Genomic DNA, 20,570 nt, shown 5'->3' with positions numbered 1-20,570 from the left:
TGCCGGCTTCGCGATCAAGTGGACTAAGGTGAGTTAAATTATTTTTTATTTTTTGTTAACCCCTCTAGCGCTGTTTTACTATGCATTCTGTATTCAGAATGCTATTATTTTCCCTTATAACCATGTTATAAGGGAAAATAATACAATCTTCAGAACATCAATCCCAAACCCAAACTTCTGTGAAGAAGTTCGGGTTTGGGTACCAAACATGCGCGATTTTTCTCACGCGAGTGCAACGCATGACAATGTTTTGCACTCGCGCGGAAAAATCGCGCATTTTCCCGCAACGCACCCGCCTCTTATCCGGGCAAAAAAACTGACACCCGTGTGAAAGAGGCCTAAGAGATCAGGGGCTGCCAGGCAGCAGGGGGCAGACCCCCCCTCCCTCCCCAGTTTTAATTTCATTTGTGGCCAGTGCGGCCCCCCCTCCCTCTATTGTATTAATTTCATTGGTGGCCAGTGTGCGGCCCCCCTCCCTCCCTCTATTGTATTAATTTCATTGGTGGCCAGGGGCCTTGGGGAGGGGCCTTTTAAACTCTCTTGCTTCCTGTCCCTACAGAGGCCTAAAAGGACATCCTCCCATGTGCTGTCATGTTGGACTCCTAAAAAAACAATTACTGTTAAGACTAATTACCGATTTTTTATTTTTTTTTACAGTCTTTGGGAGTGGTCCAGTCTGACAGCCATTTCCAGCTTTGCAGCACTGGCCCTTCCTGTCAGGATTTGTTTACTCGACTGCATCAATGTCATGCCATATACACCATGCCTCCACTGCTTCCAGTCACTGGTCTCTGCTGTATACGGCATGAGACTGCTGATGCAAGTGATTGGCTGCAGGGATCACATGGTATTTACAGCTGTGTCAAGCTATATAAGCCCAGACTGGAGATGTGGACTGGAGAGGCAGCCGTGGAAATGACAGAGGATTAACGAGTTAGTGTAGGATGTTTTTTGTTGTGGTAGTGCCACACGGGTCTGCAAAACATGGGCACCAGCTGTGTTAACTCTGTATCCATTGACTGAATAGGGTGAAAGATAGGGCATGGCGCGGAGGCAAGGACCCGGAACCCCCACGGAATGTCTTCTGTATGTGTGTTCACGGGTTTCTGGATCCGTGTCTCTGTGCTGTAAACGATAAGACATGTCCTATCTTTCAACGCATCTTATGGATCGTGGCCCCATTGAAGTCGATGGGTCCGCACCGTGATGCGGAGTTCACGAGGCTGGTATCTCCTTGTGTTTCCTCTGCTGAACAGGACCTGGGCTGAGCTGCTGCATTAAATAGAGGTTAAGGACCTTTGATGACGTCACTCCGGTCATCACATGGTACGTCACATGATCTTTTACCATGGTGATTCACCATGGTAAAAGACCATGTGATGACCGGAGTGACGTTATCAAAGGTCCTTAACCTCTATTTAATGCAGCAGCTCACCCCAGGTCCTGTTCAGCAGAGGAAACACAAGGAGATGCCGGCTTCGCGATCAAGTGGACTAAGGTGAGTTAAATTATTTTTTATTTTTTGTTAACCCCTCTAGCGCTGTTTTACTATGCATTCTGTATTCAGAATGCTATTATTTTCCCTTATAACCATGTTATAAGGGAAAATAATACAATCTTCAGAACATCAATCCCAAACCCAAACTTCTGTGAAGAAGTTCGGGTTTGGGTACCAAACATGCGCGATTTTTCTCACGCGAGTGCAACGCATGACAATGTTTTGCACTCGCGCGGAAAAATCGCGCATTTTCCCGCAACGCACCCGCCTCTTATCCGGGCAAAAAAACTGACGCCCGTGTGAAAGAGGCCGAAGAGATCAGGGGCTGCCAGGCAGCAGGGGGCAGACCCCCCCTCCCTCCCCAGTTTTAATTTCATTTGTGGCCAGTGCGGCCCCCCCTCCCTCTATTGTATTAATTTCATTGGTGGCCAGTGTGCGGCCCCCCTCCCTCCCTCTATTGTATTAATTTCATTGGTGGCCAGGGGCCTTGGGGAGGGGCCTTTTAAACTCTCTTGCTTCCTGTCCCTACAGAGGCCTAAAAGGACATCCTCCCATGTGCTGTCATGTTGGACTCCTAAAAAAACAATTACTGTTAAGACTAATTACCGATTTTTTTTTTTTTTTTTACAGTCTTTGGGAGTGGTCCAGTCTGACAGCCATTTCCAGCTTTGCAGCACTGGCCCTTCCTGTCAGGATTTGTTTACTCGACTGCATCAATGTCATGCCATATACACCGTGCCTCCACTGCTTCCAGTCACTGGTCTCTGCTGTATACGGCATGAGACTGCTGATGCAAGTGATTGGCTGCAGGGATCACATGGTATTTACAGCTGTGTCAAGCTATATAAGCCCAGACTGGAGATGTGGACTGGAGAGGCAGCCGTGGAAATGACAGAGGATTAACGAGTTAGTGTAGGATGTTTTTTGTTGTGGTAGTGCCACACGGGTCTGCAAAACATGGGCACCAGCTGTGTTAACTCTGTATCCATTGACTGAATAGGGTGAAAGATAGGGCATGGCGCGGAGGCAAGGACCCGGAACCCCCACGGAATGTCTTCTGTATGTGTGTTCACGGGTTTCTGGATCCGTGTCTCTGTGCTGTAAACGATAAGACATGTCCTATCTTTCAACGCATCTTATGGATCGTGGCCCCATTGAAGTCGATGGGTCCGCACCGTGATGCGGAGTTCACGAGGCTGGTATCCGTGTTTTGCAGACTCGCGGTTTGCAGTCCGCAACAACAGCACATAAATGTATTCTTAGTTTTTAATTGGGTAGCCCTTTCAGAGTTGAAGTTGCTTAGCAACTTTATGAGGGTAAAACAGCTGTAAGCATTCGGATAACAGGGTTAATAATATTCTTTGTCTCTCCGCAGACAAGCTTGGACCAACTGTATTTGCACCTGTAAAAATGGATTTTGTTGGGAATATTAAGGTGAGTTAGGAATGATTCTTCAGAATCCAGTCTTTGCCATCTATATCTGCTGTAGGTGCATGGACCCACCTGTATTTAATGCAGTGCGACTCATATCTAGTGCGTTCATGAATTATTGGTACATCTATATTGTCCATAGGATATAGTTTGTAGCACTGCCGACATTAGTCTAAGAATTTTCCATTTGCAAATGTTTAATGAGAAATAATTTTAGTACAATGGATGGATATTGTGGGAGGAGAGATGCAACCTACAGTAGACTAGAAGAAAATGTCAACAGACCCATAACACTCACACGATCCAGGAGACATTTTGGCGTTTGAGTATCTTCTGTAGCCTTTATTATAATTTATTGGATTCCCGTTCTGCTTAAAGAAGTTGTCTCATCTCATACTTTGCTGGCGTTTCTCTAGGATATGCCATGCCATCAATGCCAGATAGATGCAGGTCCCACGACTGGGACACGCACCTATCTCCAGAACTGGTCCCACCAAGTAGAGAGCGCACCTCGAAAGCTCAGTCACCCTCCTTTCACCACTATGGGACTTCCAAAAATAGCCGAACTCCCATAGCAGTGAATGGAGAACCTAGGTTTTTCCATCCCTTTGGGAGCCCAGTTCTGGAGATGAGAACTGGTCCCCGAGAAGGGACCCACACCTATCTGACTTTAATGGCATGTCCTAGCGATATGATATCAAATCTGAGGTGGACCAACCCGCTTTCTGTTTAACACTCATGAATGGACATTGGGTATGCCAATGCTGACCAACATTATTGTTCCTCAGGTCTGATCAGTTTTTATTTTAACTTCTCAGAAAATAAATCAGAAATACATAACCAATAAAGAAGAATTGACGACCCTTCAGAAGATCGTTCTCCATGAAGTGAACAATAACCTGTCCCAAGTGCGCAATTCAGCAACTGATGCCCTTCTGTGGCTGAAAAGGTGATAAACATGTGTGGAGCTGGTGAGATCTACCAGTGACTGTGCTGAGCTGGTAATACGTGCGCATAAATAGAGCGGACTCTATGGGCTATTACCTTGCCAATTTTGTCAGGGCTGGCCAACCAACTTATGTGTATTGGGGTGTCCCAACAGATGGGGGGATAGAAGGATTGGGCATGTTGGGTTTCAACATGCTCGATCTTACTGTTGTCAAGTGAGATAAGTCAACGGCAGAGTTGTCAACAGCTATCTCCAGTGTATTGCTTGACTCTGCAGCTGTTAACCGTTGGAGTAACTGCCCAATGTTCGGGCTCTGTGAGCGCCAATGGATTATACCACATCCATCAGTGCAAACTGAATGTGGGAGCCAGGGGCGTACATAGAAATCATGGGGCCCCATAGCAAAACTCAGTATTGAGCCCCTCCCTCCCCGCAGAAATATAAAGTACAATTTAAGTTGTGTGTATATATATATATATATATATATATATATATATAATGTGTTGTCAACACGGACACCGGCAATGTGCGTTCCACATATTGTGGACCGCACATCGCTGGCACTAATAGAAAATGCCTATTCTTGTCCGCAAAATATTAGAATATTTTTTTTCGGGAACGGAATTGCGGACCCGGGTCCGCAATTCCGGAATCTGGGCAGCGCATCGTGCGGCCCCATAGAAATGAATGGGTCCCTTCTGCAAAATGCGGAACAGAATTGCGGACGTGTGAAAGGAACCTAACTTTGGTGCATCCAGCACCAGTTCTAAATGTAAGATGGCTTCCAAACTGACATTTAGACCTCCCCGCCCACGCCGCACCCACCTTTTTAGACCTGTCGTGAGCTGGGAAAAGTCGCAGATAGCAGCACAACTAACTGCTGCGCCACCATCTGCGCCTGAAATACTCTTAATTAAGGCGTATTTCAGTATAATAAATGACCCCCTATATGCATAACTTTTGTTACATCAGCATGCTGCATCTAAAGGGTTAAAATGGCAGAATTGGCGCTTGCTCCAGCTCAACCTATGTGTCAGTTGTAGTTTATAGCTAACAGCAACAGTTGATGACACAGGCTCAACTCCTGAGCCTGCACCATCACTGTGTTACACATCTAGGTAGCATTCCCTGCCTCTCAGTGTCCTATTGGAAATAGTATAATACTAATAGGGCAATAAAGGGCAGGGACTGAACCTCTCAGAACTTGAACATATAAAGGGTCTATGGGGGGGGGCTGCTATGTTAATATATGTATTTTATATGCCCACCCCAAATACAAATGAAATAAAGGGCAGGGACTGAACCTCTCAGAACTTGAACATATAAAGGGTCTATGGGGGGGGGGGGGCTGCTATGTTAATATATGTATTTTATATGCCCTCCCCAAATACAAATGAAATAAAGGGCAGCACTCCAAAAATAAAAATAAAATAACTTTTATTCACCCATGTGGTACAGTGATGTTTCAGCTCAACAATAGAGCCTTTCCCAAGGCTGTACCACATGGGTGAATAAAAGTTATTTTATTTTTGGAGTGCTGCCCATTTATTTATATATATATTTGCAAAAATTGGACTGCACTCCAAGCAATTCTTTGAAAAAAAATCTGTGTTTATTCACCCATCAATGGCAAAGCGACGTTTCGGCTCCAACTGAGCCTTTCTCAAGGCTTGCGAAAGGCTCAGTTGGAGCCGAAACGTCGCTTTGCCATTGATGGGTGAATAAACACAGATTTTTTTTTCAAAGAATTGCTTGGAGTGCAGTCCAATTTTTGCATCTATACTACTGGGTAAGCACCTGCTGCCGTACTTGGATTTTGCACCCATTTTTTACACTATATTTGGAGGGTGGTGCCGCCTGTGGTTTTTCTTTTTTATATATATATATAATCACTTACAGCACAGTGTGTGACGACACTAACAGTCACTTACAGAATTAATGGCTGTCTGCCCCATCTGTGCTGGCTGAGGAAGGGCTCCGGGAATAGGACCTGTGCTTCTGATGGCTTCTTTCTGCGCTGTCTCCAGTCCAGATTCCAGGCTACAGTTCAAATGTTGTTTAAGGCTACTTTCACACTAGCGTTCGGGTGTCCGCTTGTGAGCTCCGTTTGAAGGGGCTCACAAGCGGCCCCGAACGCATCCGTCCAGCCCTAATGCATTCTGAGTGGACGCGGATCCGCTCAGAATGCATCAGTCTGGCAGCGTTCAGCCTCCGCTCTGCTCAGCAGGCGGACACCTGAACGCTGCTTGCAGCGTTCGGGTGTCCGCCTGGCCATGCGGAGGTGTGCGGATCCGTCCAGACTTACAATGTAAGTCAATGGGAACGGATCCGTTTGAAGATGACACAATATGGCTCAATCTTCAAACGGATCCGTCCCCCATTGACTTTCAATGTAAAGTCTGGACGGATCCGTTCAGGCTACTTTCACACTTAGAAATTTTTTAAACAATATAATGCAGACGGATCCGTTCTGAACGCAAGTGTGAAAGTAGCCTAAGTTGCACCCCTGAAGATGCTCCTTGGAGAAAAGGGGTGCAGAAATAATACTATAGTACAGACAGGAAAACATATTAGCCCTCAGTCTGTTACCTGAACTCTATTTTCTCGCTCTTATTATGGCCTGTTTGGTCTTAATGGCCAAAATTTCCAATTTTACATGTTACAACACCATGAAAGAGGTTTTCTGGAGTTGGATATTGATGACCTACAGCACAGACCAAAAGTTTGGACACACCTTCTCATTCAAAGAGTTTTCTTTATTTTCATGACTATGAAAATTGTAGATTCACACTGAAGGCATCAAAACTATGAATTAACACATGTGGAATTATATACATAACAAAAACGTGTGAAACAACTGAAAATATGTCATATTCTAGGTTCTTCAAAGTAGCCACCTTTTGCTTTGATTACTGCTTTGCACACTCTGATAGTCCTACTGAATAGACTGTTAGCTGCTTTTTTCTTGCCATAATACAAATTCTAACAGTCTATTCAGTAGGACTATCAGCTGTGTATCCACCTGACTTCTCCACAACGCAACTGATGGTCCCAACCCCATTTATAAGGCAAGAAATCCCACTTATTAAACCTGACAGGGCACACCTGTGAAGTGAAAACTATTTCAGGTGACTACCTCTTGAAGCTCATCAAGAGAATGCCAAGAGTGTGCAAAGCAGTAATCAAAGCAAAAGGTGGCTACTTTGAAGAACCTAGAATATGACATATTTTCAGTTGTTTCACACTTTTTTGTTATGTATATAATTCCACATGTGTTAATTCATAGTTTTGATGCCTTCAGTGTGAATCTACAATTTTCATAGTCATGAAAATAAAGAAAACTCTTTGAATGAGAAGGTGTGTCCAAACTTTTGGTCTGTACTGTAGGTATCAGACCGGCAGGGGTTGGCCTCCCGACACCCCCACCGATCAGCCGTTTACGGAAGCCTGTGCCTAGATCGTGTGACCGATGAACGTGACATCACCAGAGCGCTGGTTGGCAGGGGTGCCATGAGTCGGACCCCCGCCAATCTGATATTAATGACCGATCCTTAGGATAGGCCTTCAATATCCAAATCCCAGAAAACCACTGCATTGTGACTATTACTATATTAATAAATGCTAGAATTGTTTTTGGTGAAGTGTCAGATAGTGAATGGACCACAAGCACTAAATGCACCTGACGAGGCTCAGAACCCTAACTTTCCTTTTCTTGCCGCAGAGGACTGAAGTTCCTATTTCAATTTCTCACTGAAGTAAAAAGTGGTGAAAATAACATTCAGACAGCATTAAGTAAGTAGGAGACCTGCATAGTGTGTTATGTGGCCCTCAGCCTGCACCTCCCCCATCTTCATTACATGCAAGACTTTCCCTATCTTAGGCTAGGTCTACACAACGACATTTGTCCCACCAATGTCGCGCAACAATTTTTATAATGGTGGATTTTTCTGCGACTGACGCGTCCCAGTCACAGCGTGTCGCATGTTTCAGTGCGACACCATAGACTACCGTTATAAAAATTGTTGCGTCAAATCTCGTCGTGTAGACCTAGCCTTAAACTAGCCATATGCATGAGATATTTGTCAGCTGAAGGCTCATATAGCCAACAGCTGTCTCTCCCCATCTCCATACATGCATGCTCGGCTGAGTGTGCATGTGTTGTGAATGGGGAGAGAGGAAGAAGAAGCCTCTGGCAACAGCTTTTCTCCCTGAGACTAAAATGGCTGGGCAGGTCATATCCAACTGCCTGATCTCCATCAACTCTGTGTATCAACAGCTTTAGGCCTCCTGCACACGAACGTTTTTGTTTTCCGTTTACGGTCCGTTTTTTTGCGGTCCGTATACGGAACCATTCATTTCAATGGTTCCGCAAAAAAAAAAAACGGAATGTACTCCAAATGCATTCTGTTTCCGTTTTTCTGTTCCGTTGAAAGATAGAACATGTCCTATTATTGCCCACAAATCAGCATTCCGTGGCTCCATTCAAGTCAATGGGTCCGCAAAAAAAAAAAACGGAACACATACGGAATGTACTCCGTATGTCTTCCGCATTCATTCTGTTTTTGCGGAACCATCTATTGAAAATGTTAGGCCGAGACCAATTTCTTCTATGTAATTACTGTATACTGTATATGCCATACGGAAAAATTAGAATTGAAACACAACGGATCCGTAAAAAAAGGACTGCAAAACACTGAAAAAGCCATACGGTCGTGTGCAGGAGGCCTTATACTGATGTCAGTTAAAGGGGTACTCTCACTTCAGCAAGTGGCATTTATCACATAGACCGATAATACAAGGCACTTACTAATGTATTGTGATTGTCCATATTGCTTCTTTTGCTGGAGCGGGAGCACCAACAAGTGCTTTTTCGTACTGTGTGTAGGCACGGCCACCCCTGCTTGGATTGCAGGGCGGTCGTAACCATGGAAACGAGTGGTGTATCATGCAATGGATAAAGCCAACAAGTGCCTTGTATTAACTTTCTCTACATGATAAATGGCACTTGCTGAAGTGAGACAAGTCCTAATAAACATTTGGGGTTTCTCCTGCCTGATGATAAAACAGTCTGCCAGATCCTGCTACTGTTTAAAGGGGTATTCTGATCATAAAGTAACCTCAGACCGTATACGCTTATACAAGATGTAATGCACACAGTGCGTTAAATAAACAATTGCAGCAGGCCTTCTATCTAGTGCATTAAATATTAAAGGGGTCCTCCGGGGCGTCGCCTAAATTCTCCGTTTCGGCTAACCTGTGGAAGGAAGAGTTTCAGCAGTACTTATCGCACCAGCGATCCCTGCAATCTCGGCTATGGTCACGTGACTGGCTGTGGGCTCTTCCGCTGAAATGTCGGGCGGTAATGTGATCACAGCCGAGAGATGGAAGAAGTACGGCTGACACTCTCTTCCTCCACAGGTAGATTCTGTAGATGGATAGATGATGTAGATAGATAGGATACATATGATTGGGAGATAAGATAGATTAGATAGATACTGTAGTTGGATAGATTGATTAGATAGATAAGATACATGTGATGGGGAGATAGATGATGTAGATTGATTAGATAGATACTGTAGACAGAGTAGGTAGATTAGATTTTGTAGGGCCTGTTATAGGGTAGGAGCACATGTGGGATATTTGTCTTCTGCAGATTCCACCGTATGTAACCTGTGGATTTCTGTAGCAGATTTTACCCCTTTTCACTGAACAAAATGTATTTTTTCCACTGCATGTGGGTGAGAATTTCTTCCGATCGTATCCACATGTCTTGTGCCGTTATCCCCTGCGGATGATCGCACTGCAGTTCCATCTCATGTGCATTAACCCTTCGTATTAGGATGCAGTATACGAAAATTCAACCGAAGGTACCACAGTGCATTAAAGGGTTCCCCTGGATTTTCATATGGATGGCCTGTCCTCGGGATAGGTTATCAGGATCTGATCGGTGGGCGTCCGACACCTGGGACCTCGAGCGATCAGCCGTACAAAGACACCGTTGCGCTCCATGAGCACTTAAGCCTCTTCTTAGGCATCACGGTCAGTGGTGAAGTGAATGAGCTGAGCTGCAATACCCAGCACAATTGACGGCGCCGTGTTTGGTACTGGGGGGAGCTGCAGCCTCCTCAAACAGCTGATCAGTGGAGGTGCCAGGTGTTACACCCTCGCCAATCTGATATTGATGGATAGGCCATTAATATGGAAATGCCAGAGAACCCCTTTAAAGATATCCTAATGGCTCACATGTTCACCTCATTATGGGTCCTGTCACTTGGCAAAGTGCTGCTGACTGCTTACTGGTCCGTGCCACAGTGCGTAAATCGTACATAACTATAGGACTGTTTTCTTTTCAGGTACTGCCTATGGCAAAACATTACGTCAGTATCACGGCTGGGTGGTTAGAGGGGTGTTTGCGGTAAGTATGTTTAGCTTTAGGTTATTACTAATTGTGTGTTATAATGTCGACTTTATCATGACTGTGCTATGAACACAAAGTAGCATTGTCCAAGAGGATGAAATACAGTTTTTGGCCTGTAGATGGCGGCATAGCAGTTTTTTTCCTGTAGTCATTCTCCCAAAGCCTTCAATTGTTAAGTATTTTACTGATGACCTGGGATAGGTCACCAGTATCTGATCGGTGGGGTCCCAACACCCGGGATCCCTGCCGGTCAGACTACTTTCACACTAGCATTCTTTGCGGATCCGTCATGTATCTGCAAAACCGCTTCCGTTACAATAATACGACCGCATGCATCCGTCATGAACGGATCCGGTTGTATTATGTCTTCTATAGCCATGCCGGATCCGTCTTGAACACAATTGAAAGTTAATGGAGGACGGATCCGTTTTCTATTATGCCAGACTGTGTCAGAGAAAACTGATCCGTCCCCATTGACTTACCTTGTGTGCCAGGACGATCCGAAGCAGACAGCAAAATGCTGCAGGCAGCGTTTTGGTGTCCGCCTCCACCAAATGGTGACTGAACGGAGGCAAACTGATGCATTCTGAGCAGATCCTTTTCCATTCAGAATGCATTAGGGCAAAACTGATCCGTTTCGGACCGCTTGTGAGAGCCCTGAACGCATCTCAGAAACGGAAACCAAAACACCAGTGTGAAAGTAGCCTTAGCTGTTTGCAGAGCATAACTCCTTACATTATACAGCGGCTGTGCTTGGTATCGCAGCTCAGCCCTATTCACTTCTATGGGGCTGAGCTGCGCCTAGGCCATGTGTCTGATGAATGTGCCGTCACTGGCCTAGGAAAAGCTGAAGAAGGCCACGGTGCTACTGCACCTGGGTATCGGACCCCCGCCAATCACGTCCTTATGAACTATCCATAGGATAGGTCATCAGTAGGAAACATTTAGAAAACCCCTTTAACCTGTACAAAACCACTTCACTTTCCCCCTGGTATACATCAGCTAACAGTAAGAATGGTTGCCCCTTCGCTCTGCTTGCACTAATTCCTACGCCCTAATGTTCTGCATGTTTTTTACAGCTGGCCTTAAGGGCAGCCCCAACGTATGATGGATTCGTGGCCGCGCTGACTGTGAAGGAAGGAGATGAGAAAGATGAATATTTCTTTGACGCTATAATGAGGGACCTCAACATTTACCTGCCGGCTATGGAGAAACAGCTGAATATTTTGGACACTTTGTATGAAGAGCATGGTCTAGAATCGGACGAAGTTGTATGAGCAGTCACATCTGAGTGCAGTTCAGGGATTTTGATGTAACGTTTTACCCCACTAGGTGGGGAGGGTGAATGGACGGTCTCCTGGATAGAAGTCGCCTCCAGCATTCATTCCTATGTCATTCTAAGAATCGGCTCATCTTGGAGGTGCCTGAAACGCAGCCACGATGGACCATAGTGCGTTAGGATCTCTTCATTGTAATCATGAAGGGTTTTTATTTATGGATTTAAATATATTTGAAAAGTTGCAGCTTTTTATAATGCCATTTTTAAGTACATGACGGATCACAAAATGACTTGTCCCTGTTGACCCTTTGGCAACAGAATGCAAGTTTTAGCTCATCTGAAGAGACGCCTCCTGCTGTGCTCCTCTGCCACCTACCTCTGGTGGATACTCGCCTCCACATCATGGTCTTCTGTGTAATCACAACTCTCAGGACGCTGTGTCTCCAGCTTTGTGGGCTATAGCATGTGCTATAGGTTTTTGCTTTATTTAATACATGGGAAAATATAATTTTAAATTGCTACCACGTCTGCTGCTATTTTCTGTAAGTGAAGCCTTTTTTATTTTTGCTGAACTTTCTTAGTCATTTAAAGGGCACCTGTCTGCAGATTTGTATCTGACACCGGCTGACCTGTTACATGTGCACTTGGCAGCTGAAGGCGTCTGTGTTGGTCCCATGTTCATATGTGCCCGCATTGCTGAGAAAAATGATGTTTTAATATATGGAAATTAGCCTCTAGGAGCAATGGGGGCGTTATCATTACACATAGAGGCTCTGCTCTCTCTGCAACTGAACAACCTACATAAGGAAATAACCCAATAATGTACCCATAAATTATAAAAATATGAATCTTTATTATAACACGTGATTAAAAATGAATAAAATTACATGACACAAAGCTAGGTGACAGAAGAGATGCCACAAAATGTCCAGTGGGATTTATACGAAGATACAAGAAATGTCCGGACTGCCGCTTCAAAATAAGCAAAGTGCATAAACAATGGAAAAACCCAGATTATTAGTCTAATAACTGTGCCGCGCCCCCTGCACTTTAAATGATGGGACCAGGCAGCGTAAATGGGATGACTAAAGTCTCGTGCTGCGCCATGTACTTCAGTATCCGGCACAGTACAGGACAGAGGCTTGCCGCCAGTTCTCTGTGGTGAGCCCTTTTCCTGTACAGCGCCTGCGCTGGATACTGAAGCACACGGCACAGCAGAAGATTTTAGGAGAAGTTGGGGTCAGATGTGATCACGTTTTCACTGACTGGCCCTGTTAATCACAGTGCAGAGGGCGCGGCAGTTGCAGAGAGAGCAGAGCCTCTAGGTGTAATGGCAACACCCCCATTGCTCCTAGAGGCTCATTTGCATATATTAAAACATCATATTTTTCAGAAATGTGGGCACATATGAACATGGGACCAACACAGATGCCTTCAGCTGCCAAGCGCACATGTAACAGGTCAGCCAGGGTCATAGATAGAAGTCTGCTGACAGATGCCTTTTCAATGGATTGTCTCAGCTTTACAACCCAATTGAACATGGAAGCTGTCCCAACAGGTCAGGCTTCATGAACCCCTGATGATCAGCTGTTGGCCAAGTATTTTCTCTGCAATGGATGCTGCACGCGCAATGCTGTATTACTTGGCAACCAGTGAAATGGACAGGCGGATTCTGGCAGAACAAGCTGTTTGTTTGCAGTGGCTCCCCTCTCTGTATGATGCAGAGATGCCCCTACGGACAGGTGCTCCCCACTCTGTATGATGCAGAGATGCCCCTACGGACAGGGGCTCCCCACTCTGTATGATGCAGAGATGCCCCTACGGACAAGGGATCCCCACTCTGTATGATGCATAGATGCCCCTACAGACAAGGGGTCCCCACTCTGTATGATGCATAGATGCCCCTTCAGACAGGGGGTCCCACTCTGTATGTTGCAGAGATGCCCCTACGGACAGGGGGCCCCTTCTCTGTATGATGCAGAGATGCCCCTAAGCACAGGGGGTCCCCACTGTATGATGCAGAGATGCCCCTGCAATGAGCAGGACACTGGTACGGTGGCCAAATATGCAGTGGGTCAGGATATGTATATATAAGTTCATGAGTTGTTCGTTATGCCAATTGCAGCTTGCGCAGGTACTGTTGCAGGGCCCTTTAAGATGTTATAACTCACGTACACGGTGAGAAATGCTAGAGGCGGATAATGTCTCTGTATAGTGTCAACGGTGTCTCCTACCTTGGTACGGCTGGACTCCTGGATCCTGGCTCACTTGCAATAAATTGTGTTGTAATAATTGAGGAACTTTGGTAGCAGTAAATGAGATCCAAACAGGTGATATGATCCAACTTGTCTTTACTGAATAGCAGCTTAAATCTATACGAGTTACAGCATAAGTCTTGGGTCCCAGCAGGTATTGGCAATGTATGGCAGGGATCAGTATCTCTTCTGCTTCTATACTATATGCCTGGAGAATCTGGCAGGTAGCTATCTTCTGCTCTGTCTGTCTTCTGCTTGGTATGGGCCTGACTAGCTGAGGAGGAATTTTTGTCTTCTCCTGGACTCTGGATATATACTCACAGCTCGGCTCACAGGGAAAGCTTCTTCCTGGAGGCTGGAGGTGGCTGCTTGCTTGTCAACCAGCTGAGGCTGATGGCTCAGGCTGGGAAGAGTGATCTTTGGCCTCAGCCGAGGCTTGATCCTGTCTTGGGATCCCTGTTTCTGGGAGCTACTACTAACACAGCCTACCCCAAGCAGGGGGCTGGTACACACTGACTAGAATCTCCTCTCCTCCTATTGAGACAGGACATGGGACCAGCCCACTTCTGCTCACAGAGGGGGGACTAGACTGGAATGAACTATTCCAGTCTAGCAATACTAAACTGGCTAAGGTCCTGCTGAACTCATTGCTGCCACCTGCTGGTGCACATGGAAATGACAGCATAATATAAAACAGGCCTGGAAATACATAAAATGACCGTAATGACAATATAATTACACAAGATGACAATTTACATACACCTAACATGTTGTAGCGGGGATAAAGAGTTTGGTAACATACTTCTGGATGTTACATTGGGGTCCCCTCTCTGTCTGATGCAGAGATGCCCCTACACACAGGGGGTCCCCACTCTGTATGATGCAGAGATGCCCCTACAGACAGGTGGTCCCCTCTCTGTATGATGCAGAGATGCCCCTACAGACAGGGGTTGCCCTGAGGAGGATGGGTGTTATCTAAAGGCTGTAATGTTGAGGGCTGCACTATATCACACCCAGGGTGAATTCACACACAGCAGATTTGTTGCAAAACATTTGATAGCTGGAAATCTGTTGCGTTTGAATGGAGTTGTATATGCAGCATGTGGTGTCTGCAGGCTGCCGTCAGGTGTACAGGACAATTCCTGTAACAAATCTGGCGATTGTGAATTCACCCTAAATGCAGAATGCCAGTTTCGGGGAGAGAAAAAAAAATATATAAAAAATCTGTAGACTTCCTATGGTGCCCATCACCGGTGCCATCGAGCAGTGTGTTGCACTGAATATATACTGTATTTTTACCTCTTCTCAAACAACAAGCTCTTTCAAGAAATTCAGCTGCCACATGATGTCGGGGAGAGTCTGTATCTCAAGTTTAGCAGGGTGTTGTATACTTATACTGGCAGGGCCACTATCGGGTTACTGCAGAGGGGTTGGAAGCGCGCTGCTGAGAAGACGGTGCAGGCCTCAGCCAGACGATGAACCACTTCTCAGTTGCAGGAAGGAGTCCGGGTACCAGCTGTTGAGCAAAACCAAGTGGAAAACTATGACCTATAGGAAACTATGTACGGTATGTCTACTCTAGGAAGACCGCAGACGAGCTGATAACATTAACACCAGGGGAACAGATGCTAAATTAGTTGAAATAATTTTAAGGTGAAATTTGTACCCGTCACCATTTCCTCATGAAGACCAAAGATCAATGACTTATTTTATAGTTATTATGACTCAATATTTCTAATTTCCCCAAAAATAATTTTTATATTGTTATCTGCTATACCGGACGTGGCTTTTCTGCAGACCTCAGAAGATGTATATTAATCAGTATATAGGAAGAAAAGAAAAATACCCTCATACATCATACCATGTACTGCGATGTCAAGATCTTCGATCCGGAAATTCATCAAATATATTGCATCAATAATTCATCAAATATTGCATATATTTAATCAGTTTTAATATCTGTTAAAAATTGGCTATAAACTTCAGTTAAAGGGTCATTAACTTTTCACCAAACCTTTGATGTGTCATAGAGACATATCAGAGGTTTAGATCTGGGGGGGGGGGGGGGGGGGGGTTAAAGTGCTGAGACCCTTCCATCCCTAGAACGAGGAGAGAAAAGCATATGCATAGCGGTCTCTCTCCTTGCTGCACAAGACGGGTTTCATAGAAGTCTATGAGGTCGTCTCCGTTCTCAGAATTGAAGAGAGAGAGCAAACTATGCGTGTGCTTCTCTCCCCTTATTCTAGGGATCATGGGGGTCTCGGCACTCAGATCCCCCACAGATCTAAACTTTAGATAAATCTCTGACCTATCAGAAATTTTATGAAAAGTTGGTCACCCTTTAAAAAAAATTGAAAACCAAGTGTGGCAATAAAATAATAGATAATTCCCACTGGCAATGCTTCTTTCCAAAAACAGGACTAGACCACGGGGCCCTCGCGGTACGGTATGCTGGTTATTGTGGTTACAGAAAATCTTGATGCGGATAGTTAGAGGTTTGACGGTACTTTGATATTGGTGGCCTATCCTGAGGATGGGTGGAGGTCCAGCAGCCCGCACTCCTGCCAATCAGTTGTGTAACTACCATAGCTCCAGTACCAGTACTACAGTACATAGCTCAGTCCATTTCTGTAGTAGACGGAGCTGGGTACTGCAGCGCGGCTCCCATTCACTTCAGTAAGAGCACTGCAGTTAGGCCCCTTTCACACGGGCGATATTTCTGCGCGGATGCAATGTGTGAGGTGAACGCATTGCACCCGCACTGAATCCGGACCCATTCATTTCTATGGGGCTGTGCACATGAGCGGTGATTTTCACGCATCGCTTGTGCGTTGCGTGAAAATCGCAGCATGCTCCTCTTTGTGCGTTTTTCACGTAACGCAGGCCCTATAGAAATGAATGGGGTTGCGTGAAAATCGCAAGCATCCGCAAGCAAGTGCGGATGCGGTGCGATTTTCATGCACGGTTGCTAGGTGATGATCGGGATGGGGACCCGATTATTATTATTTTCCCTTATAACATGGTTATAAGGGAAAATAATAGCATTCTGAATACAGAATGCATAGTACAATAGGGCTGTTATAGGGCAGGCATCCTCAAACTGCGGCCCTCCAGCTGTTGCAAAACTACAACTCCCAGCATGCCCGAACAGCTTACAGGTATCAGCCTACAGCAGGGCATTGTGGGAGTTGTAGTTTTACAACAGCTGGAGGGCCGCAGTTTGAGGATGCCTGTTATAAGGGAAAATAATACAATCTACACAACCTTGAACCCAAACCTGAACTTCTGTGAAGAAGTTCGGGTCTGGGTACCACAGTCAGTTTTTTATCACTCGCGTGCAAAACGCATTGCACACGCGCGATAAAAACTGAGCAACGGAACGCAATCGCAGTCAAAACTGATTGCAATTGGGTACCTACTCGCGCGGGTTTGTCGCAATGCACCGGGACGCATCCGGACCTAATCCGGACACGCTCGTGTGAAAGAGACCTAACTGTTTCCCACATCTAAGCTACTGTAGCGCAGCTGATTGGTGGGACTGCAGCGTGTCGGATGCCCGCCAATCAGATACCAATGGCCCATTCTCAGGTTACGCCAGGGATTAGCAACCATCAGCACTCCAGTTGTTGTGAAACTACAACTCCCAGCATGCACACATGCTTGGCTATTGTCTGACCTTCCAAAGAAACAAATAGAGCATGGAGGGAGTTGTAGTTTCACAACAGCTGCAGTGCCGGAAGGTTGCTGACCCCTGTATTAGGCCATAAATATGGAGGTACCCAAAAAGCCCTTAAATATTGCAGTAGATTGTGAGACACTGCATGTCTCTGGATGCAATCTACAGCCCTAGTCCTGCTCCTGGCGTCCAGCAGAGGGCGCTTACACTCTGAGTGATGAATCAGAGGAGAGCTTAGAAAAACATTAGTGAGTGCAATCCCCTGTGGATTGGTAAGCACTAAATATAGCACATAGGAAATGTAATAGAGTAGGGCAGTTGTGTTATGTTTCCAGATAAAACCAAGATTTATGTACGGCCTCTACTACAATCCAGCCGTAGCTCATTGAGATTTCATGGGTATGGTCCATATTTTCCATGATCACAGCATCTAACAAAATATGGCATATACCACGATATGTGGTGTGAAACATACGGTACATTGTTTAACTGTAAATTTATATATGTGTAAGTACGGCTTGAACAGTTTATCCTAACACAGCGTTGTACCTCATACGGAATCCATAAGATCACATTGTAAGAGACTACTTATGTAGGTATCCAACATTACAGTATAACCAGATTGCCACCATGGAGATGTTGTGCCACCATCTGTTTCTATATCACCTTACAACCTTACTCCGCATCATTCATGGTCATTGTCTAACCTCCTGACCCGCAATGAGAGACTGCTGGCATGAAATGACTGGTATTACTATAAATAACATAGAAACATAGGGGGTCATTTATAAAACTAGTGTGAAGTAGAACTGGCTTAGTTGCCCATCTGGACCAATCAGATTCCACCTTTCATTTTGGACATTTCCATTAGAAAATGAACGGAGAAATCTGATTGGTTGCTATAGATAATTAAGCCAGTTCTACTTTACACCAGTTTGATAAATGACCCCTATAGGGTATGATAGCAGAAAAAGACTCCTTGGTCTATCTAGTTGGCCCTTATATGATATATATATATTATATTTTTTAACTCCATAAGACGCATCTAGGTAGTAGAGGAGGAAAATAAGAAAAAAACATTTTTTCATCAGACCTCAGTTCAGACCTTCAATTTTAATCAGACCTCAGCTGAGACTCCCTCAGCTGAGACTTGTTAAAGGGGTTGTCTGGGTTCAGAGCTGAACCTGGATATATCCCCTTCTTCAACCAGACAGCCCCTTTGAGTGGAGCATCTTTTTATTCAATTATAATGTATCTGTATAGCGCCACCTGCTGTTTGTTCTTTTTCTTATTTCTTTGTCCAGTGCACTGAGAATGGCCGCACATGCTCAGTTTTATCCTTCAACTGCCTCCTGAGCTGTGATAGGGAGAGCTGAGACACACACCCTGAGCTGTGATAGGGAGAGCATGGACACGCCCCCTTAGCTGCAGCAGAAAAGACACTCCAGTTGAGCTGCCAGCTTGATATAAATCTAGCAGAGCAATGAATAGATGCAAAGTTTCCAGGAGTAAGCTTCAGTTTTTTTTCTTCGGCTTTTTATCCTCAGTCGAACAGACCGACGGAGCGCACCAATCAGAATCTGGAGACTTACTTGAGATGTTTTGTTTCGGAGAACCAGGAGGAGTGGTCTTCATTCTTATCGTTAGCGGAGTTTGCCATTAATTACCGTAGACAGGAGTCCTCTGATAAGTCGCCGTTTTTTGGGGCATATGGATTCCATCCACAGTTTGGCACATTTTCTGGTTCTCGAACTTCCGGTATTCCTGAGGAGGAACGATTTTCCTCTTCTTTGTCTTCGATTTGGCGGAAAAATCTAAATAACCTGAAAAAGATGAGCAACAGGTATAAGCGTGTGGCTGACAGGAGACGTATGAATGGTCCGGATCTGAGAGTGGGTGATTCTGTGTGGCTGTCCACAAGAAACATTAAGCTTAATGTACCTTCTTGGAAGTTGGGCCCAAGATTTATTGGTCCATATAAGATCACTGCCATTGTTAACCCTGTAGCCTTCCGTTTTGAACTTCCTCAGGCTTTGAAAATTCATAATGTAAGTCGTTGTTGAAGAAATGTGTTGAGCCGTCCTCCTTTCCTCCCGCTCCTGTCATGGTGGACAGTAATTTAGAATTTCAAATCAGCAGGATTGTGAACGGCCGGGTTCTCCGTAGATCCCTCCAGTATCTCGTCCACTGGAAGGGTTACGGACCAGAGGAGAGGATGTGGGTTCCAGCAGCCGATGTTAATGCGAATCGTCTGGTGAAGGCCTTTCACAGAGCTCATCCTGATAAGGTCAGTCCTGGGTGCCCGGAGGTCACCCATAGAAGGGGGGGGGGGGGGTACTGTCACGGTCATTCAGGTGACTGATGTCAGGAAATCAAGGAGATTGGCTGTGTGGAGGAATCTAACAGCCTCCTTGATTCCTCTTGACTCAGTGTTGATAGGGTTGCCCTGTGCAGCCCGCATCATGGACCCATTCACTTCAATGGGTCCAGGATCCGGGATATGACTGCTACAGAGTGCTTCGGTGGTGCTTCTGGCTGTGCCTCCGCACCGCAAAAAAGTAGAGCATGCTGAAGAGAATGGGTCCATGATGCGGGCTGCACGAGGCCGTGTGCAGCGCGCATCATGGACCCGTTCACTTCAATGAGTCCAGGATCCGGGATATCAGTGCTACAGAGTGCTTCTGTGGTGCTTCTGGCTGCAAAAAAGTAGTGCATGCCGGCCCTACTGTGATGCGCGTGCGCTAATACTAGTTATCTTGCCTGTGGGACTCATTTGCGTTTCACAAAGCAAGAGAGGGCGTGTTCGCTAACTAGTATTTGCGCACGTGCATCACAGTAGGCCCTACTGTGATGCGCGTGCGCTAATACTAGTTAGCGAACACGCCCTCTCTTGCTTTGTGGAACACAAATGCGTCCCACAGGCAAGATTCGATTCCTCTGTAGTGCAGGATAGGTCACCGTGGGAAAGAGCCACATTGAAGGGTCTAAAGAGCCGCTTGTGGCTCGCGAGCCGCACTTTGCCGACCACTGGATAAACCTGTTGTGGCTTACTGAACCAGTGCCT

The 20,570-nt window shown here is 45.6% G+C and overlaps 1 protein-coding gene across 1 annotated transcript in view; it reads left to right on the top strand.

Annotated features, from left to right (window-relative positions):
- The window catches only part of PLEKHA8 (pleckstrin homology domain containing A8), a 50,266-nt gene extending 38,170 nt beyond the window's left edge, over nucleotides 1-12,096 (top strand). Inside the window, exons 10-14 of the mRNA XM_044295003.1 lie at nucleotides 2,874-2,932; nucleotides 3,748-3,878; nucleotides 7,600-7,670; nucleotides 10,232-10,293; nucleotides 11,376-12,096. Of these exons, the coding sequence (XP_044150938.1) occupies nucleotides 2,874-2,932; nucleotides 3,748-3,878; nucleotides 7,600-7,670; nucleotides 10,232-10,293; nucleotides 11,376-11,573 (521 nt within the window). The 3' untranslated portion in view covers nucleotides 11,574-12,096. The remainder of the gene's footprint in view (nucleotides 1-2,873; nucleotides 2,933-3,747; nucleotides 3,879-7,599; nucleotides 7,671-10,231; nucleotides 10,294-11,375) is intronic.
- The last annotated feature ends 8,474 nt before the right edge of the window (nucleotides 12,097-20,570 follow it).

This window comes from Bufo gargarizans, chromosome 5 (genome assembly GCF_014858855.1).
Source record: "Bufo gargarizans isolate SCDJY-AF-19 chromosome 5, ASM1485885v1, whole genome shotgun sequence".
Taxonomy (NCBI): Eukaryota; Metazoa; Chordata; class Amphibia; order Anura; family Bufonidae; genus Bufo; species Bufo gargarizans.
This window is presented reverse-complemented; position numbering and strand designations above follow the sequence as displayed.